Here is a 23,991-nt window from a genome sequence, read left to right as displayed (position 1 = left end):
AAAATGTATGTCCCCAAAAATCCTGTCTCCTACCAAAACCCTTAAAAAAGGAAGAAGAAAAAAGGCCTTTAACACAAACAAGACACCCAAAACAGCGACAAATTTCATCGGTCTCAAAAACAAGGTCACCGGAGACGCTCCCGAGCAAGGCCGGGAACAGCCGAAATAGGAATAAAATATTCGCTTTTTTTGATAAAATTTATAGAGCTACAGACGGTGAGATTCCAGATTTTTCCTGCAAAACGTTTGCAAATCTACTTTCCTTAATGTTCATTTTGTGCAAAATACTGACACACAGCACAGCATTCCACCCGGTGCGGGAGTTTCCAATCAGGTGGAGGCGAGCATCGCTAAAATAGGGAAAGCAATTTGTACGTTAATTTGCTCATGCATATTGAAATACTTTCCCGCTCTTTATCTTGCTGACAGATATGTGAGTCGATTTATTTACATGCCTGTTTTGCATTACCTGGCCGGGAGAAATGGTTCTGAACTACGGCCAACCAATCATCACTATTTTCGGGCCGATATCATGATCGAATGATGGTGTGATTTGCACATTTGATCTTGCACGTACCAACGACGGAGAGTGGGGTCTCATGCACTGGTGATCGCTACATTGCAGTACAGTCCATCGATGAAGTACGGGATACACTTTATGGTAAAACTATGCAATGCCATATCCGTTGCAAGTGCATCCCTTGGTGGCAAGCAGCAATAGCGCATCACGCGTTACCGCAATTAATTAGGTGAGGTGAGGATGCCGTGCTGGTGCTGTTCGCTGCACTGGGTCTGCTCGCCTTTCGCATGATCGGTATTTACGCTAGTGATCGTGTGTAATTGAAATGAATTTGATTTGCCCTATTTAGAAAGTGCAAAACTGGAGTAGTCGTCAAATGAAAGTGTGCCATTGCTACTGTTTCGTTATGTATTTCGCTATTCCTCTTCAGGGAATTTGACATAGTAAAGCGTATTTATTTTACTGTTTTGCTTACAATCATTTAACCTGCTAGCGTTGTAACGTTTGTTTTACAGCGTTTGTTTTGCAATAACCACATTGTGGCGTGAGAATACCGCCCAAACATTGTCACATAATAGGGAGGTTAAATTGCCGCATTCCGGTACCGTGCAGTCCGACACAGCCACCAGGGGTAAAACAATGTACAAGTGTAGAGAAAATAACTCATTTTCCATTCGCCTTTGCAAGAGTTTAGTGATAAGTTGAGTTGCATAAGCCTTGCTGTGCGCTTGCATTTGTCGCTGCAAGTGATCTGTGTGGGAAAGGAAATGCAGCAAGCCACTACTGGACTACTGACCCACCGTGAAGACGTTCGTAGCGAGGCAGGCAAGTAAATTACAGCAACATAAACGCACATTATCTGTGTGCTGTCCTACTGTACCGATTTGTATGTTTTTCCGACCCTGACAGTGTGACCCAATAGTTAAGTACACTCCAAATACTAGGTCCACATATTCTACACTGTTTACCCTGTTGGTCTTGTAGCAACTTTTTCGGACCGACGATCAATATTCACGCTTGACCAATAGCAATTGCCGAAGATTACCGCCAAATGTGCAGGCTATTAAATGCAGCTCACAGTCGCTTTGCACAGAAGCAATTCAAAATTATGACAAAATATTTCAACCCAACGACGTCTGGTAAGGGTGAGGGTAGGGTTTTGGGTTGATGCGTAATACTTGGAGCCGTGTTGTTGTGAGCTGGCTGCAAAACGTTTCTGCAGTAAGCATATTATTCCAATTATTGTTCATCAAATGGCACCTGCGCAGTTTTTGCACTGGCGAAAAATTATGAACGTAATCGTAATTGTGAAATGGTGGATGTGTGTTTTTTAAATCCTTTGAAGTAGGGCATGCATGATCGGAATAAATACATACCATTTCAAGGATGAGCTCAATGAAAACGAATCAAAAATACTCTTTGCTAATTTCACCAATTTTGCTAATTTTTCAATGAGCAGACACCGAAAAATAATATCAATTCAAGGGTGAGCTGAATGAAAACGGATTATTTTACACTAACTTGGCATATTGAAACAGTCACTAATGAACAGTCACTTTATAATGTAATCAAACATTCGCAAAAGCTTTCATGATTTTTAAATTATTTTTTCCTAAAATAATCCACCGATTCACAGATCAACGATGCTACATGATCGTGAATGTAAAATGGACTTAAAAAAAATAATTAAATAGTAAGTCATGCACTGTTCCGCAAACGGAGCAAACATTTCGATACGCTTCAATCGACCCGAACCGAACACACATTGAGCATGCTCAGCTAGATGCAAAAAACAAAACAAAAGAAAGAAATCAAACAGCAAGAAACTACTGCTCACACACGAACCTCCCCGCCTAGCAAGTGCACAGACAAGAAGCCCCTGAAGGGGTGCTCTCGAGAGAGAGAGAGAGAAGAAAGAAAAAAAAACGATCGGCGGAACAGGTTGCTGACCACCGTCGACGAGAGATCTTAGCTCCCCGTCTGCGTGCGTCTGGCGAATCAGGTGGAAAAAGCATTCCACGCATATTTGCGCCACAGCTACAGCTTTTCACTTTCTTCCCGCTGCTTGCACTCCACACGGTCGGCACCAAATATGCCGTTGCATTTGCCACGGACGGGGAGGCGCCATTACGCACGTGGTCGAAACGGTTGCGGCTTGGGCAAGCATGAGCAAACCTTCCGCTTTACCGCAACTGCCACCAGAGCGCAAAATTTATGTCGATCGGTTTCCGATGCTCATTCCCTCAAGCCGCTTGGTAGTGTGCTGGGTAATGATATATTTTAATCATTTTATTACCATCATTCTCAAATCACACCCCTGGAAATGTGTGTCACCACAGAGTGTCTGGTCATCGACCCCTTTTGGATAAGGATTGCTTTGGGAAGGAGGAGGGCACCTCAAACCACTCAAGAACAAATCGCACGGCTAACGAGCGACCGCAACACACACCTTTGCGCATGAAAAAACAGAGAAAAATCACCTCAAATCCAACCGTATGGAAATGAACCAACAGAGACGGGGGGTGACCAACTTTGCATTCGACTACGAATGTCGCATCCGGCCGGGTATGTTTATTCAATGATCTCAACCTTGGAATTCCGGCCGGGGCAGTGGACGGGCGAACTTTCACATATGCTCCGTCCAGCGTTCGCCGTGTTGCTCTTTCGGGATGAACAATTTCGTCAGAAGAGCAAGGTTCGGGTTCGCGCTGGAACCATGTTAATCAACGAGCAGCTGAAATTTGAAGAAAAAGCTCTATCCCACCCGTTCGCAGTTTATTCAGCGTCGCGTCAATAAACTGAAACCAACAATTGCGTTAAGAGCAAAACGCTTCAATTCGTTTAACAATAAACAAACTGTAGATGTTTTTGTTTGCAGCGTAAATTAAATGCAAGCCGATTCGATGTGTGCCGGTTGTTTGTGAAGGGTTGTTGCGTATACAGCGCAAGCAAAGTATGCATGAGACATGCGTCGTGTCCATAAAATTAGTTCTTCTACTTAACGCGCGGCGTGTTGGAATAATGCCGATCAATTAGTTGCTGCTTTTCCCAAGCGATCTCCAATCTGTGCCCCCAAGCATATGGTGTACTACTCAGGAAGTGGCACCAGTTGGTGTGCCGGGCCCCCCATACACACAACAATGCACTCGCTAATAATATACTGCACCACTGTGAATGGTTGGCGCAAACACGCGGCGGGTGTGATAACTTTCTTGATCTGCAGCAGCAGCATGAACCGCAAAAACGCTTCAGAGCATCGCTGATTATTCCATCGATGCAAGCAGACACGATAAGAGGCTGTGTGCTGCCATCTTCATTCGATGCATGCAGTTCCCGTTTTTTATCGATTCTAAAATCTGCTCCATGGGAAACGTCAGCGTGTGGCGCAACGTGCACCCGGACAGAAGATACACATAGTATGCGCTGCCAGGTATGGGAGAAGGAGATCGCTGCTTCCAGTGCTGCGATGATGGTTCGTCTTCATCGTTCTCCCGCTTACGCCATAACGCAATCCACGAGGCACCCGTAACAGGGGCAGCATAGGCAGGCGCTGGAAAAAATAAAACAAAACCCCAAGATAAATAAATTCTCTCACCGGTCCGGTAATAATTGGATCGTTGCGTTTCCCCGTTTGGGAGGGCGAGAGCGGTGGCGCTTGCCACATTACGCGATGGCGGTACTAGAGCCGTGGGAGTTTTGTGAACCCGAATTTCCAGCCCCCCCCCCCCCCTGGACTTCGCAGATTCGACTCATACCCACAAACAGGTCGCACTCCCTCCTCTTCCGGCTTCGGGGCCGGTTACACGTACCGCTGCGCTTTTTTTCATACGTCTTATTATAAATCATTCACGCCGGGCATTAGTTGATTCCTAAAGGCAAACAACACACCACAGCGGCGTCTCTCGCGTAACACCTTATTACGCTCATACAAATATTACGTTTGGCCGGTGAACCGGCAAAAGGGATGGATGCGAGCGCAAAGTTCAGAGCGAAAGTTCATCATTAAGCTGCATGGCTTTTGCACTGTGGCCAAAGAAAACGCCCACGGATGTGCCTGCCGGTTGGGTGGTTTGGGTGGTTTGCAAACTTAGTGCAGGGGGTAAGGGGGGGGGGGGGACTTTGCACGGCTGGAAAACCGCAAACGGGGCGGAGGCGGACGGTCGTCTTCACCGAGCTGTGCGAGAGGTGCTGCCCGGTTTGGCTCGCAAGAACTCGCAGCGATGCTAATGGACGGTGAAAGGTTAATCTTCCCGGTCCCGGGCTTAATGAAACGAAATACCTTTTCCCGCACTGCTCAAGAAATCAATTTGACGGCCAGCCCGGTTGAAACCACCGTGTTAAAACAAGGTGCAGTTTTGCGTAACCAAACGGCGCAGCGTGATCGAAATTAGATGAAGCTCGGTTGATTAGCGATCGGAATGCATCGAAACGAGATTGATTTTATGGAGGCTTTTTGTTGCTAATCTCATGCACATATCTCTCCTGTCACAATTTCTCCTGTTTTTTACCTAATTTGATTAAACAATTGACTCGCAATGCCCCACCATCAGCCGCACTCAATTGTGTTCGGTGCCGCTGGAAGACATGAAGAAAGCTGGCAAGGAAAGGCGGACCACCAACACCAACCACAAGACAATTGGCCTGATGGCAGATGCGAATTGGAAGCAGATTTTGATTATTATTCGGCTATCAAACGACCACGGTCCGCAACCTCCGCCGACTCGCTTATTCTCTTTTGCCTCATGTCCACCGCTTCGAAGGAACCGTTCGAAAGCCTGCCATCGCACCAGGAAAGAAAAAAAAAACTTACTTTCACAATGAATCAACATTTACTTTGCGTTTAGCTGAATGTGACCCGCGTGTGTGTGTGTGTTTATGTGTTATCCCTCTTCTTTCTATCACTGTCACTGTTATGTTGCGACGGGCTGTTGTGGCAACTTTCGGAACACTGCCATCGAAACCTTCCCCAACGTCTAAGACGTCGTTTCGGTGGTTTGCGTCGGAAGAGTTTAGAAAGATGGATGGAGCTTACACTTTTTTAGTGGCATTCCCATGCTCCTCCTGCACACAAAGATCGTCGTGTGCACCACTTTTGTCAAATGGCGTCAAATCTTTTCAGAACAAATCGTCCAATTTGTCTTGTCCGTTTTCACGATGCAATGCGTTCCCCCCCCCCCCCTCTTCAAATGTGTCCTCGTGGGACCTGTTGAATGATCGTGCGTGTTACCGATTACACCCCAAACCAGCGCCCTCATCCTCCGCTGACCCGGTCAGTGACCGTAAAATTAACGTTCAGCCAAGTGACAAGAGCCCAGAGGGCAAGGAGTACGCGCGCTCTACGCGCTTTAGCAACAACACACACACAGTAGAAAGTGGCAACGAGGGACATATTAACAAACGTGACAAAGCGATAAAAGCGCACTGGCCAAGGAAATGGCGCTGGACATCTTATTTGAAGGCACTTCGTCAAAGGTTGCCCGGGCAAAGGTTGAGCCACTGTGTGTGGCAGTGTGTGGCAGTGGTTGCTATGCCATGTAATTTTCGCGAGTCCATCGAATCCCACCCCATACCTGACCAATGACACACCGGAACCAAGCAAACGGGCATGGTGGAATTGCGTGACCACGCTAACGGTGGCGCTTTCGAATGTTTGTTTTTCGTATTGTCACTCCGGCATCACGGAATGCGGAATCTGTGTGATACGAAGCAAACCGTTTGTTGTTATTTCTCCCCACCACCACCTCCTCCTTCTCCTCCTCGTCTTTCCTATCGTCCTATCCCAAACGCCAAACGGAAGTGATAGTGAGCGTTTTTAGCACTTTGACTAATGTTACGGCATGCCTGCCCGTTCATCAGAGATTGGTGGCCGTTGTTTCGCCAGGCAGAAAGAATAAAGCTCCCGCTTCCCGCACCCTACACACACACACATGCGCGAGCGCGCGCCCGATATTCGATCAGAGCGCTTGGGACTACCAAATTATAGACATAGATTAACTTTTCAAACTAACGTCATTGGGGTGGATGTAGGGTGGTGGAGGCTTTGCAGTCACTCGCGTCGGTAATATTATGATTTCCGCAATTTTCATTTCCAACTCCCTCTCATGATCGCCAATGATGGTGATTAGCTGCATTTCGTTCGGCCTCGGGTTGCTTTCCCTGGGCCCTTGGGTGGACTTTGTGCATGTTAGGGAGCATTTCCGCCGTCCCAGCCGATCGTCGCCAGAAAGCTTCGATGAGTTAAAATGGAAAATTAGGGGTATTTGGACAACACTCTTGAAAGATGGAAATTGAATCTCTCTCTGACATACACGAACGCGCGCGAGCGCCCAGACTTGATGGTCGGTTTAAGGGGTTTTGGGCATTTAGTCTGTGAACATGTCATTCTGGGCAGTTTATATGGGCAAAGGCAAGCAATTAGTGTACCATATCTTTCCCGCTTCGGAATGTTCCACTACGCCCTACACAGATGGTGATTTTTTTAAGTTCGCTCAATAAACCATAAATTGCGTCACATGCTTTAAGTACTCGAAACTTTCACTCCTTCTCAAAAGTGTGTGCGTGTGTGTTTGTATATGTTTGTACGATGTTGTTGAGGATGAATATCCTATCCATCATCGTTTAGCACCCCGAGGATCGGACAGACAGAAGATGTTTGTGCACATCGGCAAGAAAAATCAGTTTTGATTGCGACACAAACAGCTTAAGCCGCAGAGCAAAAACTGTGGTATTAAATGCGCAACAATTAGCGTTTTCTGGCAAAGTTGTACCCTTACGCAACATTACGATCATCTTCAGTGCAGTAAGGAAAAAGTGCACGAAAAAAGTTGATGAGGCCGATAAAGTGGGCGCACTCGCACTAAATCCGTGTGCCCCGGAACGTTAAGAGGTCATGGCGTGGTGGTATCATAGCATATGCCCGACGGCCCATGTTTGGTACCGTACCAGTGGGATATTTCAGTTGGCGGCCATTCTCATCAACTCAGCCTGTACGCAAATAGGAGAAGAAATTGTTCCCTTTGGTATGATCCCAGATGTAGATGGCCCTACCCGAAGGAGTGATATCTTTAGGCGATTGTGTTGTGTTCTTCAGATCACTTCAAACAGATGTTCATTTGCGGTTTGTTCTGCGCCGGAAAATACATCGATCACCACTTAGAGCACGTGTTTTCCAGGTGAGATGCGACGCAGATCGTTTGCCGATCGAAAGTCTGCCGCTCCATTAGCGTACGGTTGGCTCGCACTGGTGATGAGCTAATAGGATGTGATCGGGGCGTCAAAAAGTGAAATGTAAATGGTCGACCGCACACAATGGTCCGTGTGGATAATCGTGTTACGTCAGGCAGCGGTGGTTGAAATTGTCCTGGTATGAAGACAAACACATGATCTTGCAATATTTTATACAGTACAGATCCAACCAGAAAAACAAATAAACATCGCCAAACGCAAAGTTAAAAATGGTGACGTTCTGCTTATAAAATTTTCATACATCAATGCTCTATGTTATTCTAATGACAAAACTCATAAATAGATATAGAAAAACTTCATATAATGACATAGTAAAGCATCCAATCCTCAACCAAACAAATCGAACCTACTTAAGCTGAGAAAACATACTGCAAAGGCATGCTTACGAACCAGTTCCGGTCTCACGACCCGCGAAGGGTAATAAAACCGAATTTGCTAATAACAATGCGGAAATGCTATAATGATAAGCCGACGTGTGAACTAACAGGCGTATCACTCACGCCAAAAATAATGCTAATTTTCTTTCTCAAACCATAAGACGAGAACGTTTTGGAAGGGTTTTCATACAATTCAATGGCTATTAATTAAAAGCAAACACTTGCACAGTTGTAAATAGTAAACCTTCAAATATTATACAAAAACACTTTCGTAGTGTACTCCTAACCACAAACATTGCCGGCACTTATGTTGTTGGTTTAGTTCAATGGTCTATGTTGTAAAAAAACATTTGCATTCCACACCAGGCACCAAATTGCACCAACATCACTGTGCACTTTATGCGCAAACAAGCAAACAAGCAAAAACAGCCAATGCTTCATATTACTCAAATCCGTTTTGTGTTTGTTTCCCTCTCTTTTTACTTTCTTTTCAAACATTTTCCATAGATTCCCAAATCATTCGCGGTAAGTCTCGGCAGCGTCCCCCCCATCATCCTCCTTCTTCTCCCACTTGGTGGCGTCTGCGTATGTGCGATCGTACGACAACCGAATTACAAACAACGCCGGCCAACAACAAATACGCACACAGTATCTCGAAAACAAGACGTAGCATGTTTTTTTGCGATGCTTCGGAGCACGGCGAGCTTAGAAAGTGTTGTGTTGGATCTCTCTCTCTCTCTCCTTGTCGCTTTGTTGTGGCGCCGATCGCATGGGGGGAATGTTGTTTTTTTTTTTTGTTGATTTTTCACATCTTAAATTCCACTCTCGATCGCGCGCATCATCGATTAATCAATCAATCAACCAATCAATCATAAGTGATCAAGTATTATGCAGACGGAGCATGCTGCGTGTTACCTTATCTACCTTTCGGTTTCACGCAGCGACTTTTTTTTCTCATACGATCGTACTGCCACTTGTAGGATAAAGAGACGCCTGGGATAAAGAGGGGCCTGTGTCTATTTGGTCGGTGATCGATTCATTTTCAAACCAACATCAGATCGATCGAGTCTTTCTAGTGTACGAAAATTGAAATTCGACTCAGACCCCCTTCCAAAGTAGTGGTGGCGCTGGTGGTCGTTTAGAGCTGCTCCGTTGCATAAGTGACGAGCAAAAATTAACCATCTCTATCGGGCTAGGGAGCAGCACTCGCATCCCGGTACGGTTTAGCTTATTGTCGGTGGAACCGTCTGGAAGTGGCGCCTGCTGGCGAGCAATTGCACTGCACCCAGCTGAGTGTGCTTCAGTCGCCAGCCTCCCCGCACATTGAACCCTTCCGGCAATTATGGAACACCGATGTTACCCGGGGAACGTGTCAAATGCAATTTGCTTCAAGCTGTGATTTTTGCCACGCGATCGCACCGGTGGTAGCCTGCTGCGATAGACATTATGCAATTCCGTTTTACGGCGAAAGCTTCACAAATAACCAATCACCGATAGAGAGGATCGATCATAATATCGTTATGTTTGTACAGCACCGCGATGGGCCGCTGCAGGGTTGGAAACTTGTTTTGAAGCGCTCGGGCGCATTAGCCCACTTGTTCGTACTCAGCTCAATGGTTCATCAACGGCCATGGGGTATGTGATGCTCATGCATCACAAGGTCGTCCTCACCTGAAGATAGCACGATGTTCTTCCTGATCTTCAATCACCATTTGCCCCGAAATGCATACGAATTTTACCCCATCATCGATGGTAATGAGCGCAGTTTAGCTTCATTTTATCGCACCAATCTGCTGCTGCTGCTGCTGCTTCAATGCGAGTGCCGTTCGGTTGAATTGTAATTGAAACTTGCGTAAAGTACGTTTCACTTTCGTCTCAATCACCATCCAGACGAACCCACCCACTTGTTAAGAAGCTGAAACTGGCTCGTTTCACGTGCCCGATCGGTCGGCAAGTGGTCCGAGTGGATGGGTTTAATTATACTATCCATGTCGTTGGCATCGTGTCGGTGCTGTAGTTAAATGCAGCAATTTCTCAGCCGACGGAGAACACTTTCTCCCCCACTTGTCCGCCCACTGCGTTTTGGATGGCCGAGCTAGGGTATTAGAAAATGCGGTTACTATAGAGTAACCAAACCTGGCGGCAACCTGTCAAAAACCTTCGAGCTGGAGAAAGATACCGTGTAATGGCAACATTGTTGGGAGGAAATAATGGTATTTCTATGAAATTGAGAATTCCGAGTGAATGGAATAAAAGGCTGATTATAACTATTTTTCTAGTTCAATATGATCAAGCTAAGGAATGAGACATTCATTTTGATGTTATTGAATTCAGACGTATAATTGCTTTGAAATGTTGTGTTTCATTGTAAAGATTTTTACAATTCTATGTGTTGCCGTGTTTTAGGATATAGCATGGAATTAAATGAATTAAATAACAGACAAGATTTTTTTATATTTTTACCTAACAATCTGAATGTTAAAAACGGAAATTCCTTGGATTATCGGGTTTCATATAATTCAGAAAATGATCATACGTTTCCATTAAAATAATGAATGCTCAACAAGACAAGCTCTGTGTTGTAACGAACATATGGTTGAAAATGATGTTCCACATACTATTCACTTTTCCAATTTGTATAATATCCCAAGAGCCATTCTACGCCGTTCTGCAACGTCCAAATTCTAAGACAATGCATACATAACAAGACTGCATGTTCAATTATACCTCGCTTTCAACGATCGATGCTTGTTTTGTTTTTAGTAGTGCAGTTCTTGTAAGGTTTACCTTGAGCCATTTGATCTGCTGTTGATTTTTCTGGTGGAAAATCACTGGCCACTGATCACGGTTTTGTGCTGCAGAAGAGCACCTTCACTTTACCGAAAATGTGCCACTGTGTAGAGCCGGCAGCGTGCACAAGTGAATGTGCTGCTCCGTTCCCATCGCTCGAAACATCTTCTCCGTGTTCCTAAAACCAATTCGTCACGACGGAGCATTCCGATCGAGCAGCTAACGACCGCAATGGGTCGAAAATAATGAAGCTTCCCCAACCGGTGAGCTGTATTAAATTAATATTCATTTGAAATTTAATGAGTCAGTGGACAGTCAATCACTCGACCGTTCGTTGCTTTTCTCATCACTCGGGAAGGAAATGCGTCGTAATGGTAATTACAATCATCTTTGGTTCATGATCTCCTCGCCTTTGGGAATCAGCAGCAGCAAAAACGGAATCTTCAGCCGAGCGGACTGAAAGTGAAGTACATGAATTGCGACGAATTGGTACGCTCACACATTGAGGGTACTTTCACGATTGGACACTTGTTCAAATCGTCCAATCGAACGCGCTTTACACGAATCACACGGACACTGAAAATGTCAAGAGGAAGCGTAATTTATGCAAACGATCAAGCCCAACTCTGCGTGTGGGTACAGATGACGAAATTTGGCATCTTGAGCCATAAAAAAGCTCTAAAAATGGTCTTTCGTGGTCGAGGTGGTGCGTAAAAAGTAGCACATTCATTACATAGTGACCGTTAAAGGAGATGAATCAAATTCCACGGTACGGTTGTTGTTTTTTTTGTAGAAACGATCACTGCGTTTTGAAAGGCATAATGGGGAAGGTGAAGAATCCCGCTTATATCCTACGCGCTCTTCCCGCCGGATCCACGGTCTGCTGGTGGTGGTCAATCAGCGGTGGCCAGCGGAAGAAAGGTATTTGATCGAAGTGAAAGTCCATTTCGTGCTATGAAGCCGACGCGCAAAGGGAAGGCAAACGGGCACATACAAAAGAATGCAATCGAATGCAGGAATGTCCACCACGCGAAGGAGATTTTCTGCTGGTTGTTGTATATGATGCAATGGATCCTAACGTGCATAAAGACGCGTCTACTGATGTGTGAGGTAAAAATAAATCATTCACTCGAAAGTCTAGGAAAGTTCACAACTCTCACGATGCGCGGACAAATGAAGTGATCAATTGTGTGTTCTTGAATGAAAAAAAACCGTATTGTCATAACCGTTGGGGCTGGTTATGAAGGTATACCTTCTTGGTGCACGATCGTGGGTACTCCCCTAGGTACATACCAAAATCAACAAAAACCATCATCTAACTTTCCTAACCTTTGATCCGATTAGCATTACACAAACAGAAACGCTTGGATTACACACATCATCGCTGTTCTTTGCGTAATCACTGTGGATACGCTAAGATAAAGCCATTGATCACTGTTTACATCAACTGGCTCTCATCGCATAGTTCTTACGCAAAGCGAAACGCATATCGAGCGTTGCAGAGAACCAGGAACCAGAGTGATCGCACAAAAGCTGAGATCACATCGCTTCGCGCCACGCATCATTGCGAACCTTCCCTTCCCAATTGAAGCTTGCACGCAACTCTTCCCACAATTTCGTAACTAGAGCAATGGAAGCCCGCATACCGATTGTTCCGATTCTGAGGTTTTTTCTTCCTTTGGCCTTCCCTTGCGTTTGACGTAACGGCGCGATCGTGTACGAAACATCTCCTCTCTTGGTGGCAAGCTTATTTCGTGGACCACGCCACATCCGATCCCACAAAAACAAGCGGTACCGAAGCAATGATCCAAAGCGGCATCATCTACTTCCTGCGCGCCGGACAGCTGGGGCTGTCGAAAACAATTGACCACCACCGAACCGGTGTTGCTGCGTCCGCGGCTGGCGCTTTAAACGCCAGCGGAATGGTGTTACGTTCACGCGTTCACCACATCCAGAGAAGAAAACGACCCCAAACAATCGACCCGTAAAACTGCATAACCGTGTTAGCCAAAGTGTCGGCTTCGGGCCAGCCTTTCTCGTATCGCCACAGCTTCCATCGAGCATCATCCAGTGCCTCTCCACCCTCTTACCACGGGGATGAAAGGGGGGCGCATCACTAGTGTTTTCATTTCTTTGCAGTTGAAATTGCCCAGAGCGGGCGTATCGGAGGGGCAACGCTTGTTACATCATCGCACCGCGATGCTTTGCGCGCATCTTGACGGTTCGCTAGATCTGGGGTCCTTTCCCGAATCTAAGACACTCCCCCCTCCCTAGGGGCCTGTAATGAGCTACTTGTAGTGTTGCAGATTCGATTGAAAATGTTTCCTTTCTCTTGGCAGTGGGTCATCAGTGGCCGCTGGGTCGCTTCTTCGGTAAAAAGGAACGTAACCCATGCGGTCAAATCAAGGGACCGGTATAATTGTGCAAGAAAAGTGTTGAAGATGATGGTAAACAAGGGGCTTCGTTTTATGAGAGCGGTGAAGATAACCAACGACGGAACGGGTTAATAAACTTTGCCGATTTGGTTGCGTTTATTGATAGTGAAAGGATGCTAGAGCGGGTACACGAATGTTTTGTTGGCTAAAATTACACAACCATCGCGTGAAGATCGTCCTCAAAAGTGTGCATGTGCAAACGTGTGTGACCTCAATTATACAGCCTCAGTCACTCTCGTGCCTCAGTAAGTCCGCAGCAGTAACGATTTCTGACACGAAACATTCTTCTCTGTTCGTTCGGTCAATAGGTTCCACCGAAAGCTCAGCGACGCCAGCTGACGCAACAGCAGCAGACGCACATTCTGAGCGACATTCAGAAGCACCAGCATCGCTTCAATCTGCACCAAAACCAACGTTCGCCGAACGTTTTCATACAACCGTCGATTCAAATACCGGTGCCCCCTCAACCCCATTCAAGGCAAACGTTCAGTGGCCCCAGTAGTACACAGCAACACTTCCAGCCCAACGCACACTTCCATCACCACTCGAACAATCTACATCCACCACCACCACTATCATCACCGGCCAATGGACCGGTGAACAGCTTCCGCGCACCGTCCGGCCGTCCAGGACCTAGCTTTGGAGCACAAGTAAACCGCTATTACTTCCAGCACCACACGCAGACCACATTCATACCAAATTTTTTACAACTCTTACAGCAGGACACACGACTGCCACCACAGCAGCGCTCCGTACAGAACCAACTACAGCAGGCCACATTCTTCAACGGACCACCACCACCACCACACACTAATGGCCCCGCGCCCGTCAGTCAGCCACTGAACAGCCAACCTTCCTCCTTTCTGAACAGCATCGATACACCAACGTTCGGTGCACCCCAAAGACCAAACTCCCTTCAGGCTCCTTTCCTTCAGACTCCTCCTTCCTTCACCGGTAATGGACAGGTTCGCTTCCCGAGCCAAGGCGCACCATCGAACGGGGCGAATCTTGGCCAACAGCCTGTGCCGTTGTTCACCAACCAGCAGCTACCACTGCACAATTCTCCCCAAAACTTCAAGCTGTCCGGGCCGAACGCCGGCCAGTCGACGTTCCCGGTGCAGCCGACATTCCACAACAGCCAATCCGTAAATCCGGCCCTTCAATTCCCACCGCTTTCGCAGTCGATCGGAACGAACTTCCAGCAGCCCTCGCCGCAGTTCCAGCAGCAGCAGCAGCAACAGCAGCTTCCGAGACTGCAACCGAACGTTCCATTTGCCCAATCGTCCAATAACTTCAACGCCCAGCCCCAGGGTGCTGGATTCCCACAGGCCCAACCTCAAATACAAACGTTCAGCGGACCGCAGCAACCCGTGCAGAGTGCACAGTTCGGTGGTCAGGCGACCAACTTTAACGGTCTACAGCAACAACAGCAGCAACCACTTAGCTATCAGCAGCAGCAGGAGTACGAACGTCGACTCAAGGAAGAAAGTGAACGGATTCGCGAGCTGCAGGAAAAGCAGAAGGTAATCCAAAAGCATGAACAGTTCCTGCAGAAGCAATACCAGAAACAGCAAGCGAAGGTACAGCAGCTGCATCAGGAGTTCCTGAAGAAGCAACAAAAGATCCTCCAGCAGCAACAGCAGCAGCAACAGCAGCAGCAATACGAACAGCAGCAAAAGACCGTCCCAACACAGGTACGTTCGCGCGATGTGTTGCCGTCGGAGCGGACACTTTTTGAAAAGGCTGTCAAGATGCAGTCAAAGCCCGTAGCCGTACCAGAACCAACTACATCAACCGCTGCAGCCACCAGTGGACAGCTTTCGGTGATCCCGCTCAAGCCCAACAGCAAGAAAGACTACAGCAGCATCACTCAGTCGGATCTGGACGTACTGCTCAGCGCGAACCGTCAGACCCTGTTCCAAACGATCAAGTCCGAGACGGCAAAGCCAGCCAAGGCGAAGCCCACGAAGGTAAAGTCTACCAAAGCGCTCGGACGGGACGATCTGCTTAAGCAGCTGAAGCTAGCTCTTGCCGAAACGTCGCCCGATCTGGGTGGCATGAACTACAGCTCGACCGATCTGGTACTACCGAACGGTGAAAAGGTGCAGGTCATCCGTACGACCGATCCCGAAATCATCAAGCGCGCCAACGCCAACTCGGAGGGTGTGCTGACCCAGCAGCTCGATTCGCCCACGACACCGAAACCACTGTCCTTCGAGGACATTGCGCGCAGTGGTCTGCTTCCCCCGGGTGCGGACTTTGAGCTGATCAAGCAGACGGAGGATGGGCAGATCCAGGAGGTGGGCAAGATCCCCCCTCAAAAGAAGGTTACCTTTGTGTACCTGGAGGAACAGGATGACGGATCGTACAAGGTGCAAGGGGTAAAGGGTAGCGGTGACAAGGAAACCAAAACATCCGGTGCCGATGTGGACAGCATCTTGAAACGCATCAAGAACGGTGAAATTCAGCTGCCTCCCCCATCGTCGGTCGTGTCGAAGGGATCCGTGGCCAAGCCGGACCTGATCGAGGACGCACCGATTACGACTACGACGCCACGCCATCAACCGATCAAGAAAGCCAACTCGGTGACGATCATTCCACACAGCACACCGATCGAGGATCACGCCTCGACTGCTTTCCTGTCCGGCAGTACTGTACACCATACCGCCTCGCCGGCACCGGCCACCATCTACGCTTCCACGCCTTCCCCGGCAAGCCCGAGCAGCGGTGTCACTGCATACTCACCGGGTGGCTACTCTGGCAGCACGCTTCCCCAGCAAGTCTCGGCCCGTCTTTCAACGCCGTCGCCAGTGTCCGGTAGCTATACCGCCGACAGCACGGCACGATTCTCCGAAGCAAACTCGGTGTACACCCCGGTGTCTACCACGGCCATCCCACCGGCTACACCAGCACCCAGCATCTATCAGACTGCCAACACGGAAAAGTATTTCTCGGACACGGCTACGGCCGCTGCCATTGAGCAGCAACAGCAGACGGCCAGTACCTACCAGCATCAGACGATTCATGCGTCACATCAGTCCACCGCTAGCGATGCTGTCCCTACGGCATCCGCATCCGAAACGATTACGCAACAGCAACAAGACAACACACTCAGCGCTCCCAAGGAGGACACCCAGCAGCAGCAAAATGAACTACCAGCAATTCTCAAGAATAACGGACTATTTGCCATGGCCAAATATCTCCGCCAGTCTGGTCTCGATACGATACTGAATGAAACGGGCCCGTACACAATCTTCGTGCCCACCGATAAAGCCTTCCGCAGTCTGCTTGTCCAGCTGGGCGGACCCGAAAAGGCGGAAGAGAAGTTCCGCAACAACCCACGCCTACTGAGCGGAGTAAGTGGCAGTGCAGGGCCAATAGTCTGATTGGAAATCGATCATCATTCATCACTCATCACTGATCTTTTTTTTTCATTCCAGCTGCTCTTGCATCACGTCATTCCTGGATCGTTTGAAATCGCGTCTCTGCAGGATGAAATGACTGGTGTGTCCCTGGCCGGAACTCAGCTTCGCGTAAATCAATACAACATGCACGACTCGGAATGGAACGACGTTAAGGTAATGGGTGGCACTATAGCTGCCTATTTCATTACAAATTAATTAATTACATTTTTTAATTTCAATTTCCGACCCACTAGGTGACCACCATCAACGGCGCTATGGTCGTGCCAGACAAACAGGACATCGTGATCCCCCAGGGTATTGCTCATGCCGTCGACCGTGTCATGTTCCCGCTACCAGTTGGTGATATTCTTCAGACGCTTCAATCGGACCGTGAGCGACGCTTTACTCACTTCCTACGAGCATTGTTTGCATCGGGCATGTCGGATACTCTCCAGAATAAAGGTAAAGTCGTACGATGGGAGAAGATCGTTTGCAAAAACTTTGCTGAAACTCGGTATTTTCCGCGTGCCACATTCAGGTATCAAAACTTACACAGTATTCGCACCAACCGATGCCGCATTTGCTCACCTCTCGACTGAGGAACTCACCAACCTAGTCACGGAAAAGGACCAGGCGGAAGAGCTCGTACGCAAGCACGTTGTCCCGGGCACTTTATTCACTGCCGGTATGCGTTTCTACCAGGTTAAGGACGTTATGGCGGAGGGAAAGACAGTTACGCTGCAGAAGACGGGAGGTACGTCGCAAAAGGAACTTTACATGAAGCTAACGAACAAAAGCCAAATTAACCATTTCCCTAATTTACAGGTAAAATCAAGGTTAACGATGGTTATCTGCAGACGTCTAATATCCCAACAACGAACGGCGTTATACATGCTATCGACTCGTTGCTGTAAGCATTCACCCTCGCCACCACCAAGCTGGACACGAATCTACAAAACACGATCACGTTAATTTCCAGTCGGGTGGGGAAAACACAGACCTGAAACGTCAATCCGTCTGTCCTCGAAGTTGTGTTGTTAATTTATTACAAAATGCCCTTCCATGAGTACCCGTTTTCAATTTCAATCAAAATTACGTTCAGGTTCACAATGCACTACCGATTGAAAGTAACCATTATTATTTTGGCAATATATGACCAACTAGAATGAATGGGAGCGCAACCGAGAAGTTCTCCAGAAAACTATGGATAAAATCCCATTCTCTGTTTGGTTCGTTAGTGGTCTGAACAGTTTTGATAATCGTTAAGTTTAAATGATAATTTATTCGTTAAGTTTAGTAAAATGCTGTTTTGTACGATTTCCCGCTCCGGCCCATTTACTGGGTGATCGTTGTAAATACTATGAAAAACAGTGTAATAAAGAGTTCGAGAAAGAGAGAGAGTTCGCTTTAGTAGTCCTATCCGAATTTATCTTTTGCTGTTCCTTCCGAAAAACGAAGTGATGTGTCTTTGATCGTCCTTTTCGTGGGTTCTTTTCATAGTTTCCTACGCCACAAATACGCTCCAATTCTTCTTTCAGCAATCTTTGTGTACATGTGTTATGTTTGGATTTTGATTAAATAGGTGAGATAAGATGCAGTAGAAGATATTACGACAATTATCATATTTAAATAATTATTTGCTTTTAAAAACCAGGAATCTGATCATCGCAGTGCATGTCGTCCTAACATGGCCCGATCATGCCCGTTTCTCCAGCATGCTTGCTTCCTGGTTGCTGCTTCCCATCCATGTAGACACCCGATCTCCGGCAGATTTTCTTTACATGATCCTGCCATTAAACTCGCTGTGCTCCTCCGCGGCTCGTGCCAAGCTGAGAATCGCTGTCAAACGAGGTAGAGTTTACCATTCTAATAATGGAGCATGCTATGGTGTTATAGTTAGTATGGTAAACTGCCCCATTGTATCATGCTGGTATACGCCACCTTAACAATGTCTGCTTTGCCATATACGTACGTCAACAAGCACGTAGTTCTAGAGATGGGTAAAGTTGACAAAAATCCGAAGTCGACTCCGATCCGACTCCGATAAATTCGGAATCGACTCCGGAAGGTAGGGCCGCCCTGCATTATCCGGAGTCGTTCGGAATCGTCCGGAATCGCCCGGAGTCGTCCGGAGTCCTTCGGAGTCGGAGTCGTCCAGAGTTGTCAGGAGACGATAGGAGTCGTTCGGAGTCTTCCGGAGTCGTTTGGTGTCGTGCGGAGTCGATCTGAGCGTTCGGAGTCGTCTGGAGTCAGCCTTCGAAACAAAGGCCTGTAAATAAAGTGCACATCTGAAGTGCAATGTCTGATCACAAGCACATTAAAACACACGGCTTCTGTTGACTCCGACCAACTCTGATTCCTGTTGACTCCGATCGACTCTAGACGACTCCGAATGACCCCGACTCCGATCGATTATGGCCGACTCCTGACGAATCCGAACGACTAAGACGACTCTGAACGAGTCCGAACTACTCCGAACGACTCCGAACGACTCCGGACGACTCCGAACGACTCCGGACGACTCCGAACGACTCCGACTCCGAACGACTCCGGACGACTCCAAACGACTCCGGACGACTCTGACTCCGAATGACGCCGGACGACTCCGAATGACTCCGGACGACTCCGGACGGCTCCGGATGACTCCGGACGACTCCGACTCCGGGCGGATCTAGTGGTTCCATTTTGCCGGAGTCAAAATCGGCCTAACAAGAGTTGAAATCGGATCGGAGTCGTGGGTGCGCTCTAGAGGGCACATCACTACGTAGTTCATCCTTCGCCTCCACGTTAAATGCTCAAACACATTGTCCAAAATGTTCCCGAAAATGCGTCGCTTCACCACACCCAGAACTTTTGCATCTCTCACTCGGATGGTCCATAATTCATTCATAAAGGTTCATAAAGGATGGTCGTGGGAATCAATGTCCGATATTTTTTACATTCCATGCTCATTAAGTATAATCTAGCAACATAACTTCTTGTACAAAATTCGATTATATTATTATAATGTCATATTACTTCATTCTTTACTTAAATAATGATGACCCACGTTACCACTCTGGCACTTTGTAGTAGGATAGAAGAGCCTTAATTATTCTCAAAGCAGTTTCAAGTCCTATATGATTGCAGAGAATGGAAACAGGTAAGATTGCGAATTGCGGTGTTAATTACCGCCTATACAATATGTTCGCTTTACGATGAACTAATCTTACACGTCGAAAGGTAATCGGAAACTATCAGAAGATTCAGACGAACGCAACATCCACCACTGACCAGATCTAAAGCCAGCTCTTGGTGAAAACCGTAGAATGCAAAAAAAGTATTATCTCTTCATACATTCATCGACATAAGATACAATGAACTGTTTTAAGATCCTGATCCTGATCGTCAGCTGATCAGACTAGTTAGACTGACTATGTGACGTTGTTGAAGGTGGACCTAGAAATATCAGGGCATTTTGCGACCCACCATCGGCTTGCACCAGGGAGATCGACTGACTGTTTCCTATTGAACTTGATGCTAGAGATGGTAATCCCCGACTCGAAGTTGAAGTCTTAGGGAACTATTTTTGTAAGTCAACAAATATCCTGGCAAACGCTGATGATATAGATATCATCGGTCTGCAACTCTGCTATGTAGCTTAAGCCAACTAAGGGATTGAGCAAGCAGTCGAAAACTCGAATAACAGATAAACTAGACAAAACCCTATTTACAAATCCACCTATGACCTATGAAGGAGAAACGTACGGATACGGGAACGCATTACTGGAGTCGTCCATGATTTAATCAATTTTCAGTGGCATTCTATTGTAATGCTGGATACCTCTGTGAAACAAAAAAATTCTGGCTCCTGCAGTCATAAAGTTTAGCAGAAAATCTATAAATTACTTCTGTTAGTAAGCCTTTGTGTCCTAGAGTATAGAGGAGTACAATGAAAATTTCATAAATTTCGAACAAAAATTATTTGTTTCAATCTGATAAAGCGGACAGGAAATGAAATGTGAACTCAAAAACCATTCAGTACATTCAGCCATTTGTATGGAAGTAAATATGGTGATAAAGCAATCACTAGAAAGGTCTTTTTGTTTGCAAAAAAAGGAAGGATGCGGTGGTTAAGAAGGAGCAATAAATTAAGTTTCTAAATATAAACCATCTGCAAACAATCAGAATATTTGTAAGCAAATTCTGGTGAGACTGGCAATAATCTGGATCTTGTACTGGTGGGGTGAAAAGTGTATATGAATTGAAAAGGGTCTATAATTTCCGTTTTTAAACTAACTTGCCGATGTATTGGATTTCCCCGCCAGTTACTTTTTCAGGTTAATATCCTTGGAATTATAATACAGGAAAGGATGAATATGCTCAAACAGAGTGGCCCATTTAGCATAAGAAATTGATTTTGGGGAGTATTTGACATACGTCGTCTGTCGTATCATTACACTCAGACCTTTTTCTTCTTTTTGGCTCAACAGCCATTGTCGGTCAATGCCTGCCTGTACCACTACTTGTGGGCTTGGCTTTCAGTGACTTATGGATTACTTCTCCCCCATAGCAGGATAGTCAGTCCTACGTATGGTGGCACGGTCCATTTAGGGCTTGAATCTATGACGGGCATGTTGTTGAGTCGTACGAGTTGACGACTGTACTACGAGACCGGCTTACACTCAGACCATTACATATAATATTAAACAATTCTATCACAATGACAGCTTGGTGTTAAAAATTTATAATATAAGCTACCAATATTATAAGATTGTTTCGAAAATACAACGTACATTAGTACTGCACAAGCAGAACAAATGAGCTCAGAGCACCCAACACACATTCTCAATGCGTTAGGAAGATGTTGTTATTTAAAGGGATTTATTCATACACCAGCTTACCCGGGTAAGTCAATAATGGGAGCAAATTAATAGAACTTACCTTACTGCAAACGTAGCTGTGATGTATATGTTAAAACATCAGTTTAATGTTACACATATTGTCCTGTAAAGAATAACTGCAATTGGCATCACGACATTGAATAATTCATTCATGATTGCATGTGACCACCTTCCAAATATACTAGATATTGTTGCTGCGAAAGTAGTGCCCTGGAACATGATGTTTATACCAGATAAACTGGCCGTCAGATTTTTACCTGAAAAGTGGTGTGGCCGACCCATTGGTTGGATCGTGATGAGCGACATAAAGGATACTAGAGAATACTATTGTAGTATTCGATGGAGCATGGCCCGTTATTGCTTGGTGGAACTCGGCTGATCGTCTTGGGTCTTGGACGCTAATTTCGTTACTTTACTTTCACTAATTTGTGTTTTTCATATTTACATCTTAAGAATACTCCGTCCTGCTGAAACCTGCATTGCTGTAGCATAGGACTTTATCATCATCATAATCTTTTCCTTCAACACACTTTTGGTTTTTGATTTCCATTTTGAATATTGATTTATTTTCATAATTATGTGTATATATATATATCATCAATAACAGTTCAATAAATTGGTACCGTTGTTCTCGTTTCGCTACGCAAATCGCTGCCTTATTAGTGCAGTCGGGTTGATGTTACCTTGCGTCCGTTCCCTTGCAACTAAGAACTTTTCGCAAGATATGCCATTCCGATGGTTTATCCTCCTGCCAGCCGTTGTTTCACGTGTTTTGCCTTTTTGATCTATGCATTTTTGTTTCATAAACGGACTCTGTTGGACTTTCCTACCCAACATATACAGCATTACATTTCTTCGGTTTTCGTCTGTTTAAATTATGGTGTGATATTAAAAGATGCTACAATTATACATCACTTTCAATTAACGTGCTGCCGCGAAACGCGAACATCAGTCAATATAATATTGTTTGCCGTGTTAATAACAACGCGTGTTCAGTAAATAAGCGTACCCAGTAGTATCATGAGGATTACGATGAAATGATCGAGTACGATGAGAAATGAACTATCAGTAAATATTATTATCGTTCCTATGTGTGTGTGTGTTTGTTTTCTTTGCTTCGAACCTTTCGATACGACTATTACATTGTAATGTATTATGTGTGCCATCCAATGATGAGAAGCTATCCAATAACAGTGCTCCAGTAGTTTGCATGTTGAGAGCGCTATTGCCCCAATGGTAAATTGTGTATAAAAACATTCAATAAGTGTTTGACAAAACGGGGAGCCAGATTTGGGAATCAAAAAAAGCTCTTTTCGGTGTATATAAGTGTATACTGTGTCGTTCGTTTGCTGAATTTCGGGAGAGTTTAATTTTGCTTTGACTCGTAAATTAGTCTCGGTCATTCATATACTAGTAGCAAGCGTCCAGTAGGTGTTTGCATCATCTAAAGTGGATAGAAAATTGATATGTCTTCGAAATTTCGGTAATAATACGCAGCAGTCCAAATCTTTCCTGGATATCTGCTTTGGCAGGTGCACTTATGGGACAAATTATGGGTTTTTCTTCTTATTTCTCTCGGTCTCTTTCAAACTAAATGCATCAAATGCATTGAAACTTTGGACAATCTGTTGATGACATTATTTGATAGACAGTAGAAGTAATTGTATTTATCTATCAGCGCTACTTGCATTATCAGAGCAAAGCAGAATTCACATGTTTCTGTATTTTGTAGTGAAATTGTGTTTTGAGACACAGCTTATCCCCATTACTTCGTCATTGATTTAATTTCAATCATGCGGCTCATTTTCTTATTTGACAAACGGCAAAAAAAAAAACAATTTTATAGACCATCGACCAACTTGAACAACTTCTTCAAAGGGCGATCGCGTAAAGCAAAACGAGGAAGGTTAAACACCTTCATTCCTATCATATATTTACACATATCTACAAGCAAAAGCTGTAAAATGTACGTCTGTGTAAAATTAATTGCTGTACAAAATATAATCCAAGCGCAAATACATCAAACTCAAGGATATGATGATTTCATTTGAATTTACATTCGCTATTACTGCTGCTGTTTTCTCTCTAATCGCCAGCTGAACCTAAAACGACAACAATTTAAATAGACAGAAAAGTTTCTACAGGACAGGCGTAGCATACTATTGCGTAGCATTTGCACGCTTAATTAACTAGAACAGGCACGCAAGAACGTTCGTGTTCATTGTCAATGTTGTGTCCTTTCATTTGAGATGTTTTTTTTTCTTCGTTTGTAGTTTGAAGGATTTCTCGTGTGCTGCATACTTCTTTCGTAATTTAATTCATTTCATCAAATTGTTA

The 23,991-nt window shown here is 45.6% G+C and overlaps 1 protein-coding gene across 3 annotated transcripts in view; it reads left to right on the top strand.

The window, feature by feature from the left end:
• Nucleotides 1–18,184, top strand: part of LOC120958580 (daf-12-interacting protein 1) — a 29,646-nt gene extending 11,462 nt beyond the window's left edge. Inside the window, exons 2-8 of one of the 3 annotated variants that reach the window (XM_040381483.2) lie at nt 8,650–8,667; nt 13,676–14,017; nt 14,090–16,723; nt 16,808–16,945; nt 17,026–17,233; nt 17,310–17,525; nt 17,597–18,184. In XM_040381483.2, the coding sequence (XP_040237417.2) occupies nt 8,650–8,667; nt 13,676–14,017; nt 14,090–16,723; nt 16,808–16,945; nt 17,026–17,233; nt 17,310–17,525; nt 17,597–17,685 (3,645 nt within the window). In that variant the 3' untranslated portion in view covers nt 17,686–18,184. Of the gene's footprint in view, nt 1–8,649; nt 8,668–13,675; nt 14,018–14,086; nt 16,724–16,807; nt 16,946–17,025; nt 17,234–17,309; nt 17,526–17,596 lie in introns of all 3 variants that reach the window. The other 2 variants (XM_040381481.2, XM_040381484.2) reach the window with 2 other exon arrangements.
• Nucleotides 18,185–23,991: the final 5,807 nt, after the last annotated feature.

The sequence above is a fragment of the Anopheles coluzzii genome, chromosome 3 (genome assembly GCF_943734685.1).
Source record: "Anopheles coluzzii chromosome 3, AcolN3, whole genome shotgun sequence".
NCBI classification, from domain to species: Eukaryota; Metazoa; Arthropoda; class Insecta; order Diptera; family Culicidae; genus Anopheles; species Anopheles coluzzii.
The sequence above is the reverse complement of the archived record's forward strand: the minus strand, read 5'-3'. Positions and strand labels throughout refer to the sequence as shown.